The sequence below is a fragment of the Pantherophis guttatus genome, chromosome 2, assembly GCF_059756535.1.
Source record: "Pantherophis guttatus breed Tessera chromosome 2, ASM5975653v1, whole genome shotgun sequence".
Classification (NCBI taxonomy): domain Eukaryota; kingdom Metazoa; phylum Chordata; class Lepidosauria; order Squamata; family Colubridae; genus Pantherophis; species Pantherophis guttatus.
Genome location: NC_142064.1, coordinates 216,159,381 through 216,180,271, shown reverse-complemented (window position 1 = coordinate 216,180,271; position 20,891 = coordinate 216,159,381). Strand labels below are relative to the sequence as shown.

Here is a 20,891-nt window from a genome sequence, read left to right as displayed (position 1 = left end):
TATGGTCCAGATGTGTTCCTTAACAATTGTTAAGATATATTTCTTCATGAAGACCGAACAGTGAAGATAGGAGACTTCGGTTTGGCAACAGTCAAATCCAGATGGAGTGGTTCTCAACAAGTGGAACAGCCTACAGGATCTGTTCTCTGGATGGTAAGGTCTCAAGTATAAAGGAAATAATGCATCATTGCTCTAACATTAATGAGGATTTGTACAACAAATTTTGGGGGAAAATTAATCCCCAAAATATAGTGCGCTCTATTCCATTACAGTTGTTTTTCCTTGTTATGAAAGATCTAGGTTTCTGATATGCTGCAGTATAGTATGTTTTAATAGTATAGTAGTATTAATAGTATGTTTTTGTTTAAGGAATTAAGGCCCAACAAACAAAGTAATAATTTTGCTTCAAGACCTGATTTGGAGTCAAATCGAGACTGCATAGCCTGCACTTACTATATGCACAATTCTCCATAAAGGTGGGACCAGCAGCCAGTAATGGAGGGCAATTCTCGATCTCAAGACCCTGAACCGTCACATAATTTATCGACTGTTCAAGATGCAGTAGCTCCAGACCACCTTGGAGAGCGTCAGAAAAGGCAACTTCCTCACGTCAGTAGACCTGACAGAAGATGGTCTGGTGCGACTGCATCTTGAACCGTTGATAAATGATGTGATGGTTCAGGGTCTTGAGATCGAGAATTGCCTTCCATTCCTGGCTGCTGGTCCACTGTCCTGAGAAAGGGCGTCTCAGGTAAGACCAATGCCCATTTCATGCTTGCCACCCCTGCCTTCAGAATGTGAGGCATCTTTCACTATAGTAACCTACAGTATTTTTTTCAACTTTCCATTATATCCATGCAGAAGATTGGTGCAGGGGAGAGATCTTTTGTCCCAGTCTTTTGCATTCATCCAACGCTATAGGCAACACCAGTTATTTCCTTTGAAAATCCTGTGTAGAAATCTACAGACTTAATTTAATTTGCTGGTCAGCCATCATGGACAGATATCATTAAAAAAAGGAAGATAAAGTAGTTTACACCCAAACCGTTCACCTTAAGTTATGGTTTATGATTTATTTATTTTTACCTAAGGCCTTTACTTTTTTTGACCCTCTACTTTTTATTCATTTTCCAAGCAGTGCATAACATTGCTTACCTTGAAAGGTAATAGTGAATCGGCATGCATGTATGGTCTTGGACCCAATTTAAATGCGTTAGAAAATTATTTTCAAAGTTTAACACTGTTCTAGTCCACAGTTATGGTTGTCAGTAGTGGGGTATGGACAAAAAACTATGGGCTTTAGGGTGGGTTGCTATAATTTGTTTTTTTGTTTTTTAAAAAAATTGTTATGTTTTCTAAAGGCACCGGAAGTAATTCGAATGCAAGATAGCAATCCATTCAGCTTTCAATCAGATGTGTATTCTTATGGAATAGTACTATACGAATTGATGACAGGAGAGTTACCCTATTCACATATTAACAATAGAGATCAGGTGAGAAATTATTATGTTTTGATAGAGTGCTTTATATTTTTTGATCAAGTTTTGTTTTTAAATTATATTAAAATTAACAGAGCAAAAAATATACACGGTTAATAGTTGTATTTGGATGATATCTATCTGATGTGTTATTGAATGCTTTCTCAATAATTTTGTAATGGTTCCTATTTTACAGTGCCTCAAGTCAGTGTAATGCCATCATCTTTGTCCTAAGCTCTTTCATTGTGAGCCACTACAGGATTCATCTATTAAAAATACAGAATTAAAGTTCCCATATACTGAACTAACTATGCTCATTGATGTTTTCACATTGTATATTCTAATAATTTCCTTTAATTTGCTTTGGTCTTCCGATTGCTCTTTTAATCAGAGACTAAAAGTACTTGTGTACTCTTCTTCTTCCCCCTTTGTATTCTACTTTACCCAGATATCATGAATAATTATGCTAGTTGGGAGAAGGGCCTGAAATTGTTTTAGAACAGTGAGATATGATGGAATTAACTTTTTTTTTTAAAAAAAATCTAACTAATCCAGTCTCTAAAGAGAATGATCAGAGTATGCTAGGTTTTAACATTTTCACTTGGCATGATAAACACGACACTTTCCTCTAGCGAGCATAATCAATGGATAGCCTTCTTCCTGAATGGAAGCTAAAAAGACAGGGAATTCACTGGAAGCATTCCCAATCATTCCAAATCCATGGAAGAAATCCTGTGATTAAGTTTGACAATTCTCAGGGCACCAAAAGGAGGATGTGAAAGACCATTTGTGGCTGCTGATTAATAAATAGACTGAAAATGGTGCCATTACGCAGGAGCAAAGTTGATACATCCCTGCCTCTTTCTTCAGGGATGAAAGAGAATTTATGTCTAGGAGTGTCTCATGCCCTGTTTGACAGTTGGACTCTGAGCCCTTCTGTCAACCTAGTCTAGTCTAAAACATCTTTCCTATAGTTTTTAAGAAGTTTTAAGAAGCACGACGTTTGTTGCTGAGCAAAGGTATCTGTCTTCCTTGAGAAGGCTTGGAAGTCTAGTCAAGGCTTGAAACTGCTAATCTTTGTATTGTTGAATACAGCAGTTCTTAGGCTCTTATTGATAAGGATTTCCTACTCTTTGATTAGCTTCTGCATTCTATATTGTAAGGAGAAAACGAATGCTTCAGAAAGGTCTATATTTCAGGAAAGTTATACCTCCATTTTCTAGTAGCAGAATTGAAAAGGTGCAATATAGGCTAATTGCATTAGCACATCCTTCTAATTATTTTCTCCTTGACGTGAATAATATAGAATGCTTGTTACATTTTGCTCAAGATGGCAACAGCTGTAGTTTGCATTTCTATAAATTTTCATCCACTTTTTTATACTATAACACATCTGAAAAAAATTGGATTTCCAGTCCTGCTTGTAGTCTGTTACGCTGATTGTATTTTTCTTTTCCTAACCTGGCAAGTGACTCTGATGGAACTTAATTTAATGCAGTAGTAATGGCTACTACTGGTAAATGCAAGGGGTTGGATGTATCTTTTTTGTATGAAAGACTTAGCAGCTGCTTATTTACTTTTAATTTTTTCATGAGAATTATGAAAACTTGATGCACATTTTCACATTTATAAAGTTGATATACATTTACATTTACAAAAATGTATTTATTTGTAATTCGTAGATCATTTTCATGGTTGGTCGTGGTTATACATCGCCTGATCTCAGTAAACTATACAAAAACTGTCCAAAAGCTATGAAGAGGCTTGTAGCAGATTGCGTAAAAAAAGTAAGGGAAGAGAGACCTCTTTTTCCACAGGTGAGTATAGTTTTATAGTTTTATTCCGTTAATTGCAAGTCAAAAAATAAAAATTCTGCTCTGTTACTGAACTTCTGATTTGGAAAATGATCATGTTATATTGTAATGAACGATGATCGGTGTTTCGATTTTCAAAATATACGAAATTACCATCTCATAAACTATTCCCATTATCACCATCGGGTTTTCTTTTGTGTATCTATAATGTTAATGTTTCTATTGTTCACGTGCTGAATATAATATTCAAAATATAGTCTGTATGGATGTGTTATTTCTGAAAAATAAAAAAAATTCTCACTTCCTTTCCCCATCGTTCTTCCAGATATTGTCTTCCATTGAACTGCTGCAACATTCTTTACCCAAAATTAACCGAAGTGCTTCAGAACCTTCTCTGCATCGTGCAACTCACACCCAGGACATAAATTCATGCACATTGACTTCAACAAAGCTACCTGTGTTCTAGGAGATCCACGTGCAGCCTTCACAGTTCTCCCCAAGAAGAGTTATTTTATAGCAGTTGTGTTTTGAAGGCTTCAATCTACAGAACTGAACAGCCAGCGTGGGATTCACCTGGGTGCCAATTTTAAGAGTGAGCTGCTATGAATTTCTGCTATTCTAAGCCTACAGGGACAAAACTCCACGTTGCCTTTTGCTACAGTTTATCTTATGGAAATAGTTCACAGACTGTATAAAAAGTTCTATTGCTATTTTTTATAGATGCACTTGAGCCTTATTTTTTTTTCCCATATGCAAAAAAAAAAAAAAAGAAAAGAAAGGAAAAAAAGTATTACTTTTCTGGTTTCAACTCTTGCATTCTGCTGAACAAACTGTTATTTTTTTGTATAGCAACAGCATTTGAGAAAAGGCAATGCAAATGGTGCTGTTTTTCTTATTACTTAAGAACATTCTGGCTTGGAGAAATCATAACTAAAATACCAATTTGTAAAGATGACTTAAGGGAAGATGGAAATGCAAGTTCATGGAAGTGTCCCCAACTGAGCATTTGTCATAATCACTTAATATTGGTGGTTAAAGTTTCATCACTACAAATAATTTTGCACATAGGAAAAATCATGTTAAGATGAGATGTATATTATAACTAGTATTCCTCCTCAGAAGCTGGCACAATCTTGCTACAATCTTCATAAGGTAACATAAGAAACTTATTGGGTACTTCAGACTTGTTTCTTGCAGCACCTGAGGGTTCAGTAAGACATGATAGTTTTGTGGAAGAAATAAAGTAATGTCAGTATATTTCTGCAAACAGTCATTAGACTGTTTGGAAAAAAAAAACTTTTTTTTTCTGAGATGCACTATAAGGAAATTTGGCATATACAGGATTTTTCCTTGCTGATTTGGGTTTTAATTTGTTTTTATTGCTCCTGAGAGAAAAACATTTATTGTAAACCCAGGTTCTTCTGATTATCTTATTTTAATAAATAAATTAAATTTAAATTTGTCATTGATTTGTTTTTTCTGGCTGCTTCACACACAAACAGGTTTGGTCTCCCGGTATGTGTACGTATGTGTTTAGATATCCAATCAAATCCATACATTCTATTTTATCAAGTACTTTTAAAGGAAGGGAATAAAAAATACTGAAGCAATTTTTAAAAAAATGCTATTTCATAAAAAAACACTATTTTATTTACAGCTTTTCACTGTGTATTGTCTCTCAGATACCTGACATACTTTGCTGGGTTCAGACTTGCACTCGACTGAATTCCATGAATGTGGGAAGGAGGGAGGAGCGATCTGTAAATTCTTCTCTAGGCTTCTGTGATTTTCTTTACAAGAAGAAAATGCCTTTCTTCCGATAGCCAGATATAACTGGGTCTACCCATTTCATACTCTGAAAATTGCCCATTGTACTTCCAAAATCTCTCGTTAAATTGTTGGATTACTAAAGCAGAAAGTTGAGTCATCCAATATATATGTTAATGCTATATGTATTTTATATTAATTCCCTTTGAACTGCATTGTACATTTCCAATTAATTAATCTCACACAGATAACATTTTATGCAGCTTGCCAGTTCATTGTTTCCCGATCTGGATACTCTTCAGATATATGGATTTCAACTCTCAGAATTTTCTGCCATTGCTGAGCATTCTGAGTTAAAATCCACTCATCTTCAGGATGCTGCAAAGAAATTAGAATTAAAGTTGGCAGACTAGGGGTTTGGGTGTGATACTGTATGTTATGGTGTTTGATTTTTCAGGGAGAGAATGCATAGTTGCTTGTACTGCAGTACCTTACATTATGACTGCACAAGTCCTAATGTTGCTGCAATTGTACAGATATAAAGATTATTTCGTTAGCCTGTGATGGTTAGCTGAACTCTGATGTGCACTTTATATTCTGTGTGTGTACATTCTGTTGAGTTTCAGTGTACATTTAAAAATGCAAAAATCTGTTGAGCTGGTTTGCCAGGCTTCAATTCACGCATGTTCTTTTGTCTTGTTACCACGTTACTTTAATCCAGTTCACAAGCACCAGTCATTCTTGTAACCAGTGGCACCCTCCTATGCAAGTAAAACATTAGCAAAGAACAGTTTGGTTGCTTTTGTTAGATTTTTGCTAGAGACGTTATCAATACTTACATAAAAATTGGCTGATGCTATTTAAAACACGCAACTTCAAAACATTTTAAGATTTTATAGGAGAAATATGCTGTTTGAAAGAAATGTTGAAAAGATGCATTTTATATCCTATAATCCAGTATTTCTCAACTACGGCAATTTCAAGGCCCAGAATTCTCCAACTAACATGCTGTACTGCTGTAATCTTTTGAATGACAGTGTCAATTCTCAAAGTATTGTCTGAAGACAGCTGAGTCCGAGGCCCTTTCAGGGGTTCTGTGGAGTCAAATAATATTTTAACATTTCTCTGTTTTAATTTCTAATAGAGTACTGTACATATTGATACTGTACATTTTCTCAATCATTTTTAAGAATAGACCCGAGACCGAAATATTTGAGAATCAATAGATGAAAGTTTCTGCATATTGCCTGTTGGGAAGGGGTGCTTTTTTCAATAAGAGTTTCTAATCGGAACAATTTTTTCAACTAATGTCAGCAGAGTTGTGTTCTCTTTAAGTTTCCTGATTTCCGCCATCAGATTTTATTTGAGTATTGGAGCCTCTTAGTAAAGATTTTGAGCTCTGAATTGTTGGAACACTGCCAACTTGAAAAAAAAAAATCGAGATTAATATGAATTTGCCCTGATCTTATCCATAACTAAAAAATAATAATCTGAGAATAATCCTATAGATACACTAGTTCTAAAAATACTCTATAAAGTAAGAGAAAAACTGTTGAACCAGTATATTCTTTGTTTTATGTATCTCTGCTGATTACAGAATATTAATGTAGAGTTATAGCCAAATAGTAAAAACTAAACATTTTCATTTCAAAACTGTATGCCTAGGCTATCAGTTGTAGTTTGGGAACTCAAGATCTGATTTAAGAACTTGTATAGTTACTGTAGTAGTAGATTTAGAGAAACTAGTTTTATCTTCCTTGAATTTTTATTGACTCAAGTTTAAAATTATTGCCCTCTGAAGCTTTCAAGAACTCAAACACACACCATCAATCAAAAGAACACTATTTTCCAGTGTTAGGAAAGTCACCTGAACTCAAACCTATGTTCTATTTAAATAAAACTATTACTATTTACTATTCACCTGGCTATTTAAATATAAGTGGAAAAGTTCTTCAAATGAATTAAATTTGATGCATTGTCTTCCATTTTGCCTAATCTATCAATAAAGTAAAATAATCTTTAGAGTGATTATCAGTCAATGTATAGACAATACAATTTTTCATAAAAGCATCTTAGATTATTCCTTCTGATCAACTGTGGATGCTGGGACTTGAAAAGAAATGTAACTGTCAGGATTCCGACCAATGCCCTCATTAAATTGCGTGTTGACAGTAACTTTGGCTAGCTATATAATCAAAATTATCTATCTTGTAGATATTCTGAAGAATGATACACTATACAGGTATAAATAACCTTTGGCTCAGGTTTTTTAGGTTTGGTGATTTCAAACAGGTGCCTTAAGACACGGGTGTCAAACTCATGATGTCATGTCACGTGACATCTCACAACTTTCCCCTTCGCTAAACCGGGGGTGGGCGTGACCAGCACGTGAGGCATCTGGCCCGTGTGCCGCGAGTTTGACACCCCTACCTTAAGTCCTCATGAGGTTTAAAGAATGCTTTTTACAAATTTTGCCAAAACAAAAATGAGGCTGAAGTCATTGGTTCTGCTTATTCTGCAAAAGGTACGCTGGCAAATCGCATATCATCCCTGGGCTGTATTTTTTGCATTCTTTTTGCAATTCTTCAATAACATTTCAAATTCTTAATCTGTAGTAAAAAAGCTGCACATGCTCAGTAGCATTTGAAGGACCACAAACCTGGAACAATATTTAATAAATACTCTAATAAATTTACAGCAATAACAGATACAGTCTTCAAATAAGTGTCAAGCTTAGGATGGGTCAGAAAGTGACACTACTAACCATTGACAAAGAAGCAAGTTAATTATTCAGTCTGCTTGGATATTTGTCTACAACCTCTAGACCCCTACGAGTAGCTAATTTTAGATACTGAGTTTTAACATGTGGCTAATTATCAAAGATGCCACCAAGCACTTTTGTATGAGACTGAATATCTGGTTTAGGTACAGAAAATGATGCTATTTTGGAACTATGCTGTTGGAGAATAAACTATGCCTATACTTGTTTTTTCTCACCTGATACCTAAGTGCCAAACCAGCTGATTGAATTAAATGCATTTTTAAAAGGTCTACTAGAGCAGGTGCTGACCACATGGTATACATTCACATCTTTGGGCATTTATAAATTCTTGTAAATATAAACACACAGCCATTGACTGCAAGAATGAACTCATAATACACTTGTAAAACTCCAAATATACTCCTGATAGTATACAATACCTGCTCCTATATTGGACAAACAAGCCAGACAGGATACTCTGCTTCTTTATAGTACTTACACCACAAAGAAGCCTATATGATTATTTCTTCACATACTTTCCCACTATCTACACAATCTCATTTGTGAGGATTTAGAATGTGATTTCAGCAGCACTTATGATAGTGCTTTATAACAAGGTGTCAAACTTGCTGCCATCACATGACGTTTTGTGACTTTTTCCCCATTTGTGGAGCTGGGGTGGGCGTGGCCTGCGCGTGACACATTCGTCCCGCCAGTTTGACACCCTTACTTTATAACATGATGAGGTATTGAATCACTGTTGTCAGTAATAGATAATAATGGCCTAAAAGGTTAATAGTTGTCTCAGTAACTTTGGACAATCTCAAAATTTAAGCTGAGTCAACCATGATGAATACTTTGATGGGAGACTACCTGAGAATTCTAGGGTTGTATGTTAAAAGTGAGGGATTTTTTTTCCAGAAAAGAATAGCAAATAGACTCTTATAATGCTTGCCAAGTAAACTACAAGTTTCCTGCAGTTACTAGGAATATGGGCATTGTTTTTAAAGATATATTAAAGTTCAGTTAATATCAAGCAGGATGGGAGAGTTACCAAATGGCTCCTTCATTCCGACAGGGACTGCAAAAAGCAGATTCAAAACCCAGAAAGTTCTTTGTGTGTAAATTAGTATATGCAGGTCAAATAGTTTCTATTCCATTGAACTTCTACCACTTTCACCCACTAGTTAGATTGACCTGAGTCATGATTTTCCATTACCTGCTATCCTCATATATATATAAAAAATTGGTATCAGTGAAGGCTGTTTTTGAAGGCTGAATACTGCTATTAATTGCTCCTACTAATGGGACTAGGAGAAGAGAACATCTTAAAATAACCGAACTGGAGAGTTTTGCAATACTTTAGATCTCAAGGCAAACATGCACAGCATCTAGAAAAAGACACAATTGCTTTAAAGAGCTGTAGAAAGGGGCTCCATGAGCAAACATGCTGCTCTGAAGCATCATTTTGCCTCCAAGTTTGAAATGCAGCATGGTCCCACTTTTCAGGCAATGTTCAGACAGTGCTACTTTTTAAAAAGTTAAATTATATTACGTCACAGAGTGCCAGTATTTTAGCAATGCCTATTATGGCCAGTTTGGTGTAGTGGTTAAAGCATCAGGCTGGAAAGCAGGAACTTGTCCATTCTGGTCCTGCCTTAGGCATAAAACCAGCTGAGTGACCTTGGGCAGTCACTTTCTCTCAGCCCTAGGAAGGAGGCAATGGCAAACCACTTCTGAAAACCCTTACCAAGAAACCTGCAGGAACTTGTTCAGTCTCCAAGAATCGGACACAATTACATGGAAGGGGAAAAATTACCCATATATGGATTTAACAGATTTTACTTCAATATTTGAACAGGCATATTGGAACTAAAACAATTATTTCTGAAAATCCATCCCTACTTGGAACTAACTAACAAAGGAATTCTCTACTTATATGTGTAAGTAGAATCTTGGTTATTGCTTCCAAGAAAATCATATAACTAACATGGATTATTTTGACTGTACTTTCATTCTTAGATATCTCATTCCTACAAATAATCTTAAATGTGGTTAGTTATAGTTGCATTAAAATGGAAAAATGGGTACAGCTTAAGTCAGGAGAACTGTAGCATAGCTAGTGCGGCAAATGTTTAAGTAACCATGCTGCTTATAAAATACATTAACAATGCTCATGGCCATTTTTTTTTTAAATCACTTTTTTAAAAAAATTGGCCACGTGCAGTATTAGAAGATAGCGTGGCGTTTTTTTTGCTAACAACCCTGAAAACAGAGTCTGATAATTTTAAACCACATTGATATATTTGACATGGATAATTAGATGTATTTTTCCGTTCTTTTATTAAGATATTATAATATTAAAAGACAACCTCCAATTACTTGGATCTACCTCAAATCTTAGAATAGCAAGATTTTTTCAATAAAATGGGAGTAAATATTCATTTAAACTAAAAACACATTGCTGCTCTTTCCCTTCTAATAGAAAAGTTCTTCTCTTCATGATTACATCTATCACTTTTATTCCAAGCACTCATTTTATGATGTTTCAACACTTTTGCTCTACAGTGACACTCATACTAGAATTTCACCAGGACCTCAGTCTCCATGGCACAATAATTCTAACATTGTGGTACAAAGTTACTGAAGAAACAGAAGGATCAAAATGGAATATGGACACGGGAGAGATCTTGTGGTAGTCTAGGGAGGAGCAGCAGATTCGGCATCTGTGCCAGAAAGATGCATAAAAAGCTCTCCAATCTCAGAGACATCATCATTGGTAACTGGCAGCGTCCTGTTTTCTCGGTCTTCGATAAAATCCCACAGACGAACAGAGTTGAGGAACTAAAACAGAAGGCATATTAGTTACTCACACGTATCTCTTATTAATATATTTAAGGCACTGTTTGGATTTATAACTACAGCTTTTTTTTTTTAACATCCAGGGCAGCATCCCAACACCTCACTGTGGATTTGTGCAAGCACAAGGAGGCTGAGGAAGGAGGGTGCAGGGAAGTGTGTGTGTGTGTGGGGGGGGGGGGCGACTGGCACCAGAGTGACTTGCAACCTTCCCTGCCAGCTTCCCCATTGACTTTGCTTGTGAGAAACCAGCAGGGTAGCTTGCCAAGAGTGATGACACCACTGTCACAATTGCAAGTGCAAGCTGCAATTTTAAAATTATTGAGGTTAATTGGGTTCTAAATTGGAAACAAACAAGTGGATTGTCAAAGTAGGGACTAGGTTTATTTTGTCTGTGTTACATTTATTATATAACACAGATAAAGTGTTTCTGCTAAACCAACTATTCAGGTGTTTTCAAAATAGCATGTGTTGTCTCAAATGAAAGGAGATGATTAGTGATCCCAGCAGTTTTGGGAAGCTGAGACAGGATATAGAGAGAGTTATGTATCTTCTTACCCGGACTGTCCCCTCAGAGCTGAGCTGCTTTCGTGGCTTCTCTGGCTCAGCTCGTCTTCCATCTGGGTAAGCATGGAGATACAAACATTTCCCTCCAAATGGGCAAGTCCCCTTTCCTTGTTCAAAATACTTGCAGGCCTTTCTCCTAGATTAAGAGGGTGAAGAATGCGTATCAGGGTTACTCATGTGGAGACTGACAGCTCAATGTATTATTAAAAACTCAAGGAGCTTAGTGGCTCTAAAAAGAAAAATAAAGCCAATTTACAGAGAGATCAATCCTAAAAGCAAGCCTGATGCATATTTTTTGGGATGATTTTGAAATGTGAATTGTGATGACAAAAGTATAAAGGAAAGCAATTCAATATTTAAAACATTTGGCTGTATTTATATGCTAGAATAAACACCAACGCCTTTCCTTTTCTCACTCAGATAATATTGGCAATAACCCGTGCTGAACAATCTGTAAATGTACAATATTACAAAACCGCTTCTTCCTGACTGCCACTGTCAAAATGAAACATACTCAGATCTTTGTACTTTCTTGTTCTTTCTCTAGTCATTTTATTCTATTATTTTCAGCCCGTTTCTCCAAGTTATAAAGATAATTTTGAATATGTATTGAGTAATATTAATTACCCTACTAAATTTTATGTAATCTGAAGTATGACAGGCATTCTATCCACTTAAGTCAACCATGGAGTTAATAAAGATGTGGAAAAGCCACTAGAATCATTTGTGGCACTTTCCTTGATTCCTCACACCAGTACTTCTTGAATATGATTTCCAAGCCAGCATTTACTGTCATTGCTACTCACACCTTGTATGATTACCCTCTTAGTCAAAATGTAATGGGTTACTTTGTCAAACTCTTTGCTGAAATCAAGATATATTAACTCTAGAGCATTCCTATGTTCTGCTAAGGAAGCAGACCAAAAATAATGAGAATAGATAGATAAGACAAGTTATTAACAAATCCGTATTAACTACTAACCCTCATTGTTTTGGGGCATATTAAGAGATAGTCTAGTGTGGACATTAGGCAAGAAACTCACAGGACAGTGTGAGTTCTAATCCTGACTTAGGCATTAAGCCAACTGGGTGATCTTGGGCTCTCTCAGCTTTAGGAAGCAGATAATGGTGAACCACTTCTGAAAATGCTGCCAAGAAAATTGCATGGGCCTTGTCCATGCCATTGCAGGAGTCAATACTGTTATACACACAGACACCACCACCACAGATTATCTACTCCAGAATCTTCCCAAGTATAAATGCCAAATGCCTGCCTGCCTGATTCTTCTCTTCCCCCATTTTTGAAGATAAGAACAATATTTACCAGTCACCTAGAATTTCATTCTCAAATATTTCTCAAAGAGCTGTGGTGGGGCAGTGGTTAGAATGCAGTACTGCAGGCTACTTCTGCCAACTGCTCGCAATTTGGCAGTTCGAATCTCACCAGGCTCAAAGTTGACTCAGCCTTCCAACCTTCCGAGGTCGATAAAATGACGGCCCGGATTGTTGGGGGCAATAAGCTGAGACTCTGTAAACAGCTTAGAGAGCGCTGTAAAGCACTGTGAAGTGGTGTATAAATCTAAGTGCTATTGCTATTTATAGCACATGAAAAATGTTAACTGTATTTCCGATTAATCTGATGCCAAGGACTCATATTCCAACACAGAACTAATGATTGATACTCAGCAGAATAAATTATATGTAGCATGAGAAATCTGACAAGTAAGTCAAAGGCAAAAATGTTAAACTTCTCATTTGGCAAAGAAAATAACAGAAGTGAAAGAAATTATATTCCCACTTAGGGTAGACTTTTAACCAAACCACTGAATCTTTTCCAGTTACATCTTTGCAAAATATAAACTCACAGGGTCTTTTTACCTTGGTGCACATAGAGATTTATTCCACAGGTTATTTGGAAACCATCATGGGTAAATAATCGAACAATCAGTTTTAATTTCTATGGAAATGTATATATTATAGACTTCAAACTGAAACCATAATATAAATTATGTAATATAAATCTAATCTGTGTGTTCTGATCAACAGCTTCAGATTTCAGCTCTAGATTTATTAACAGCACAGCTCCTGATGTTACTGATAAGCAAAATGCTCCATAAACAGAGAGCAACATAATGTAAACAACAAAAGTTCAGCTTTTTTAGAGTCACGCACAAAACTTTTTAGAGACAAGCAGTGAAGGTCACAGAATTACAAATGTGTCATTTTGTTGAACATAACGTACATTTATCTAAATACTAGTTGAAAGAATAGAATTAGAATAGAGTAGAATAGAACAGAACAGAATAGAATAAAATAAAATAGAATAACAGAGATGGAAGGGACCTTGGAGGTCTTCTAGTCCAACCCCTGCTCAGGCAGGAAGTCCTATACAAATAAATTTATTTTCAAATAAAACCAGTGTGGTGAAATGTTTCATCCCTCGACTTGACCCACAAGAAAAACACTGATCAAAATATGTTTCTTAAACCTATTCACATTTTCATTCTGAATTTGCTACTTGTACAATATATTTGATAACTTCAATAAATCAATGAAAGATGTTCATTTCATCAATGAAAGATGTTCTAGCAAAAGAATATGATTTGAAAACACAGTCTTTCATATATGCAAAAGAATACAGATTTGGGCTTTGGAAGGAAAAAAGGGGATAGTGAATCATTAAGGGACAAGGAAAGTCCTGAGAAAGGACCTAATCCCTGCCTTGAATTTGTTTGATATAAAATGGGACAGGGAGGAACTGTGGCAGACTTTCAAGATTCTCTTACTTCCCCTTCTAACAATAAAAAGTATTCCTAGAACCTCTGATGCTTATTTCTTGACTTCAAAAAGTTAACAACAATCTTGTAAGCCTCACTACTGTCTGAGAGGCACTGGATCTCGCCTTCCAGTCTAGAATATGGTAACAGCCCTTGAGGCACCCAGCTGTCTGTAAAACACGTGGTTGAGGCGGTAGCAACGGTAGCAAGATACATAGATAATACATCCATAAAACACTGTGATACAGTTAGCCCGGCAGTAAAGTTAAGGCTTATCTTAGCAGAAAGCCAATGCTGTTCTGTTCTTCTGGAAGTCTACCAGAGAAATTTGAAGAAACTCAAGATCCCCAACTTTCAACCCTCATGTGATTTGTTCATGGCAGGCTAACTAACAGGATTTTCTACAGGTCAGATCAAAGTCCCCTTTGTTCTTGGTCTGCTGAAAGAAGTGTCAGCCAAGATGGACAGTCCTACTCATTGTGAGCAATGATACATTTTCAAATAATAATTTCATGCAAAGATTTAGAGATGCTTTTGATGACAGATTAGTAAAACAAGGAAATTGCGAGTTTGTGGTAGTATACAGCTAATTTTTAGTTTCATGCTGGAGATGTGCACCCAATGATCTTTCCTAATTCAACAGTTTCAGAAAGACTTTGAGTCTCATAAACTGAAGGATAATTAGTAAAATGGGGCATATGAGAGAATAGCTCTAGGACATCTAGTGATGGCTTGTCTTGCCAAACTTTCTTCCTGTGAGTTGGTTGGAAAGCACCAAACCAGTGAAACTATGAGTCACCTCCCAAATCACTCCATAGCCTCTTCTTTAGGAAATTCCAGTGTCTTCTCCCAAGAGCTCAACAAGGAGGCCCCAGGCAATTAAAAATGGCTCAGATAAGCAACAATAGGCAAGTGCATTTTATTATCCCTGTTATTCTTCAAAGCACAGAAATACAATCAAGGAGCATATTTCTTTTACAGGGCTGAAATGGGGAGGGGTCCTTGGTGCTCTCTGAGCTTGGTTGTTTTCTTACAGATATTTCATAACCAAACTAGATAACATCATCAGTGATAGTAAGGAATGTGGTTTGCTCTCCATTTATATTCTAGTGGCATGTCCTGTCCAGTCAGTGTTGGTGGGAGTGGTATTGGGGATTCTTTGGTTGGGTACCATTTGTAGCTCAGGGCTGAAATGAGGATTGGGTATCATTTCCAATCAAGGAAATGCCAAATAAGCTAACAGTAAACAGCCCAACCAAATAACCTCCAAGACCACTCCTTATTATAATAATAATAATAATAATAAAACAAAAAAAAAACAACAACAACTAAGAGCAAACCCACTCCTTACTAGGACTGATGATGTTACCTAGTTTGGGTAATGAAATGTCTGAAGGAAAACTACCAAGCTCCGAAAGCACCAAGGACCCCTCAGAAATACAACTGCCTACTCTTTTAGACTCTGGTGTGGTGGCTGATTTCATAGAAAAGAAGTGTGTGTAGCATGCATTACCCATAGTGATTAGAGATGTACATGCTGTTTGAAATGATTGACTGAAGCTGGTCCTATTTTGCAACATACAACTCTGCTTCAGTTGAAAATAAATGGTCATACAGAATTCTCTTACTCCTCTTTACAGGAAGACCTTGTTTACCATCCATTCATTCAGCCACAGTTTTAAGCGGCACAGCACAGAACAAAAATGTCTTACAAATGGTCTTAAATGTTTATACAAATACTTACCCAACCCCTTGCTTAAATGCTTCAATTAGTTCATTCTTTTTTGTCTGATCTTCTACCCAGTACACACTGGGAATGACAAACTCAGATACCACACGGCATTCTGGACAGGACCTCGAGTAGTAAAAAGAAAAGGTGGTATACTGGTTGTTGAAGAAGCTATTTTACCTAACTCAAAAACAGAACAAAAAGCAACAAAAACAAAAAAACAAAAAAACAAAACAAACCACACACCAAAGGTTCTCTGAATAAAATTACCCTTCCATTTATCATGATTTTGAAGGCATCTACCATGTAATTTTATTAAACGTAAGCATTATCTTTATTAAGAAAAGTCCATCCTATTTGTATTTTCAGATCTAAGTTTTCATTCCTGCAAATTAACTTTTTATAATAAAAGTAAGCTTCACAGCATTTGAAGAGCGCCAATTCATTTCTGAAAATTCAATATTTACCCCTTTGTTGGTCTTTGATTTTTTTTTAAAAAAAAGTGGCAGGACTTGAACTTAAGAAATAACTAGCACCATCCAGCTCAAAATCTGCTGGAGAACTCCTATCAGTTTCATATAAATATTGAAATAAAATAAAGACAGATTAGAACTTTGAAGAACATCTAAAATTTGTCTGAAAAAAATGAATATAATTATGGCAAACAGCAACAGAAAAACATTGTGCTTAATAGCATTAATAATGATGCAGAAATCAGCCAGCACCAAACCTTAGTCTGTAAACTGATGTCCAAACGAAGACAATAATCAGAAATCAAAGTCCCAAAGCCCACTCTAAAGCAGTTTGAAATTACCGCATTTTTCAGAGTATAAGACGCACCGGAGTATAAGATGTACCTTAGTTTTTGGGGAGGAAAATAAGAAAAAAGCTGACTGGTGGGTAGATCGGCCTCCCCGGGATACCCCCAATCAGCTGTTCCCAGAGGTGAATTTTAGCAACAGGTTCATTGGTTGTGAGCTCTGTGCCTTACTTTTTTTTCTGCCTCTGAAAGCCTCTAAAACAGAGCTGGGGGGCGGCGGGGGGGGGCTTTTTTTCTAAAGCTCTGTTTGGAGGCTTTTTTTTCTGAAGTTTCTTTCAGAGGCTTTTTTTCTGAAGCTTCTTTCAGAGGCTTTTATTCTGAAGGACTATCTGTACCCTGTTCAATCTCCTTTCTTTGTATTGGTATATAGATTAACCTCTTCTGATCTGTTGGTTATTGTGTCATTCCCCAGATTTGTTAGCATAGTTTTACTGATTCTTCTTTTGTTGCTTGCCATATTATTTTAGATAAAAGCCTTTCAGAGGCTTTTTTTCTGAAGCTTCTTTCAGAGGCTTCTTTCAGCCTCTGAAATCTCCGTTTGTGAGGTTGGGCGAGGCTACATTCAGAGTATAAGACGCACCCAGATTTCCACACTCTTTTTTTGGGGAAAAAGGTGCGTCTTATACTCCGAAAAATATTGTAATCTATTTCAAAGCAGTTTAAAATTAATCAAGATAATCTGCAACTGAGAAATCCACCATCATATTTTGTCCAATTTACGTGTCTTTGTGAATATCCTTGTCAACTATTAGCTACTCTATCATTTATTTAAGCTATAAGGACTGAACAGTTTAAAAGGAAACATAATAAAGTTTTGGAAGAGCAGGCTATGGGAACTTACTTGATGATGGGATTCTCAAACTGCTTGACCCCCCTCCACTGACGGATACAGGACAAGCAGTAGGTGTGATTGCAGTTTGAAAGGATGCCAAATCTTCTTTCGGATGCGGATGGCTTGTCATAAACCACTTCCATGCAGATACTGCACACCTTGTCCTGGCTTGCCTGGAAGGCAAAAGCGTTCTCCATGTCATGTTCAAAACTAGCCATGCACATCTAGATAGGGGAAGAGAAGGCAGAGATAGAGGAAAGGAGTGGTTACTCTAGATTGATAAAATAGTATGCTTACAGTAAAACACAACAAGTTCATTAAAATCAAAGCAGCTTACTCTGAAATAAGTAGGACTACAACTGAGAAAGGTCTGTCTCTGCATACCACTGAAGACTTTAAGTTTTAGCATTTCAATTTTATTGGCAAGAACCACTGCTAATAAAGTTGGATTACATAATACCAAATAACTTTATTAAAAACTACCAGTCATTTTGTTCTTACTGAAAAATGGGACATAATCCGCTGCTATAAATAACACTGGCATCTGAGGTATCAGACAGAAAAAACTATGATACACATACAGGACAACAACCTGGATTTTAAAGGGAACTGAACAGAATTATGGGATAACAGAATTGTACCTTTTATAAAGCTAAATAAATGAGCACAACTTTTTACACAATGAGCCACAAATCACAGCATGACAAATGAACCAGGTCAGTGTGTATAGGAAACCTCCACAACATGCAGCCAATACAACAGATAAACAAAGTTTGCCACAATAAGTCATAAGCTGAACAGGAATGAATAACTTTTAACATTTGTAGGTGTTAACTTTAATGTAATATTGGTTAACAGAGTGCCTGAAATGAGAAATTAAAAGGGAAATAGGCTGATTGAAAAACTGATAAAGGGAAAGAAAAAACTTGCAAAAATTTAATTACAGATAGCCCTTGACTTTTGACAATTGGGCCCAGAATTATGGTTGTTTATCATGCTGGACATTAAGTGGATCATCACCTGACCGTGCCTGATTTTACGACCTTTTTCACATTGGTCCTTAATCATTGCAGCCATTAAGCAAATGCTGTGGACATTAAGTGAATTAAGTGTCTGGAACAAATGTTTTTTTCTGCTAGAAACCAAACACTGGTTTCCAGCAAAGAAGTCATAAATTGCAATCATGTAACTGTGAGGCACTGCAAACAGCTGTAAATGTGGGCCAGCTGCTGAGAGCCAAAATGCAACCATGTGACTGGGGGAGACCAGAACTGTCATATGTAGTCTGGGAAGGCTTGTTGTAACTTAGAACAATTGCTAAGCAAAAGGTCATAAGTCAAGGATTACCTGTATGTTTATTTTTCAAACAGGGATTTTAGCAGCACAAGAGAACCGCCACACACAGGTAAATGATTATGCCAGTGACTGACCCGGATTGGACCCTGCAACCTTGTCTGGGACATGTATATTTGTCTTCATTCGTAAATGAGTTATATTCAGAATAGAATGCTAAACTAAGCAATTCTTCGTCTCCTACTTTCATGTTATTGCGGAATCAGTCAAAAATATCTGTTTAAACTAATTACAGTTCACCATGGTTTTCTAAGTTCACTTAAGTCAAATTAGAGAAAAAAAATTTAACCATATTTTGTACAGGTGGCTTCTATAATCTATAGGTCAATTAACCACAGTTCTGCTTATCTGCGGTTAGTAAATATAGCTCAGATCTTCTTATCCCTATTAAAGGATTTAGGCATATGGCTATGTTTGGAGGAGGACTTTTGGGATACATTCTGTATATTTTATGCATGTGCAAATAGGAAGAAATAGGTTTTGGGGCATGTGTAAAGTATAGTGTGTTTCACCAACATCTTATGTCTAGTTTTGGAAGCAAAACTATGTCTAGTTTTTTAAGCAAAAATAATGAGGGTCATCTTTGTTTGATTCTATGAGCCATATGCCCTTGGATTAAGGAATCTGCATGTTACTAGAGAACATTAATTGATCTAAAACAGGGGTAGTAACCTTTTTATACCTACCGCCCACTTTTGTATCTCTGTTAGTAGTAAAATTTTCTAACTGCCCACCGGTTCCACAGTAATGGTGATTTATAAAGTAGAGACAAAACCCCTACCGCCCACCATGGAAGCTGGAACGCCCACTAGAGGGCGGTAGGGACCAGGTTGACTACCATTGATCTAAAACAAGACTAGCTACATTCTTCCAATAATCCAAATAATTTTATAAAACATACAATGAACAACAAATGCATTCTTCTAAAATATAAAAGAAGTTAGAATTAATATGATTGGACCCATATTTCTTTCTGACATTTTTTATTAAAGACTTAAATTGCTTTTTCACTGTGTGATTAGGTAGAGAAATCATATAGTCTTTTTCACGAAGCTACCATTCCCCATATTCAGATGTTATGGGGTACTGCAATTTCTTTCTTGCAGGTCTGAAAGAGGAGAGAAACTATACAAACCCAAGGTTTATACAGTGATTTCTTCTAATGGAAAATAAAAAGCATTCCATTAGGTTTGCATTAAACCTTTGATCACGTTTATATTTTGGTTATGTTGTCTGTTCAGCCGCTTCTGCGGGAAGACATAGAAGATCCCACACAAGGAATGATTATGCCCTTGTGGCAAATTGAGTTGGCTAAGCATGCTTTTCTTCAGTGATAATTTTCGAAGGATATTTTAAATACTCGTTTCCCCAATACTGATTTCAGACTACCGTATTTTTCAGAGTATAAGACGATGCAGGCTATAAGATGCACCTATCTTTTTTGGTGAGGAAAACAAGAAAAATAAATCTGTCTCTGCCTCCCAGAAATTTTGCCTCCTTGCAGCAAACAGCAAATAGCCTGCTTTACTTTCATTTTCGTTTTCAGCATAGCTTGATTAGCACAAGAAAAAAAAAATCTGCTCCCAGAATTTTACCTCCTTGCAAGCAGCAGAGGCCTTGCAAAACAGCTGAGAGCCAAACAGCTGCGAGTCGGGAGGCCAATTCAATCAACTTGTGGTAATTAGGCTGTGCTGAAGCTGAAACCAGCTGTTTCTTCTTGCTGTTTGCTGCAAGGAGGTAAACTGCTGGGAAGCAGAGGCCAAAGGGTGGGGACCAGTGGGTGGGCGGGGCTACATTTGGTGTATAAGACGCACCTAAATTTTCATTCCCTTTTAGGGGGGAAAAAGTGCGTCTTATACTCCGAAAAATATGGTAAGTCTATAACCTGTGGTAATACCTATCCCCCCTCCCCATAACATACACAGTTGTCATGTTTTGTGCAACAGTACATAAAATCCACCAGGATTGGCCACTAGCATAGCAAGAGCTAGTAAATCAGATGAGGACCAGTTCCACATTTTTACATACCCAATTGTTCACTCTTTTGTCATTCTTATATTTTACATCCTGTAATATTAGTTGGCCTGATTATTTTGGTCAATTAAATAATGATTTGATTTGAAAATAACAGAGC

General features: G+C 36.5%; 2 protein-coding genes across 20 annotated transcripts in view; one reads left to right on the top strand and one right to left on the bottom strand.

Moving 5' to 3' along the window:
- The window catches only part of RAF1 (Raf-1 proto-oncogene, serine/threonine kinase), a 107,348-nt gene extending 102,598 nt beyond the window's left edge, over positions 1-4,750 (top strand). For all 19 annotated transcript variants that reach the window (XM_087887796.1, XM_087887791.1, XM_034438081.3 and 16 more), the window contains 4 exons: positions 35-153; positions 1,362-1,493; positions 3,161-3,295; positions 3,618-4,750. In XM_087887796.1, the coding sequence (XP_087743922.1) occupies positions 35-153; positions 1,362-1,493; positions 3,161-3,295; positions 3,618-3,758 (527 nt within the window). In that variant the 3' untranslated portion in view covers positions 3,759-4,750. The remainder of the gene's footprint in view (positions 1-34; positions 154-1,361; positions 1,494-3,160; positions 3,296-3,617) is intronic.
- Positions 4,751-10,144: 5,394 nt separating this feature from the next.
- Positions 10,145-20,891, bottom strand: part of MKRN2 (makorin ring finger protein 2) — a 15,392-nt gene continuing 4,645 nt past the window's right edge. The window contains exons 5-8 of the mRNA XM_034438122.3: positions 17,414-17,628; positions 15,768-15,878; positions 11,238-11,382; positions 10,145-10,664 (exon numbers count right to left, since the gene is read on the bottom strand). Of these exons, the coding sequence (XP_034294013.1) occupies positions 10,521-10,664; positions 11,238-11,382; positions 15,768-15,878; positions 17,414-17,628 (615 nt within the window). The 3' untranslated portion in view covers positions 10,145-10,520. The remainder of the gene's footprint in view (positions 10,665-11,237; positions 11,383-15,767; positions 15,879-17,413; positions 17,629-20,891) is intronic.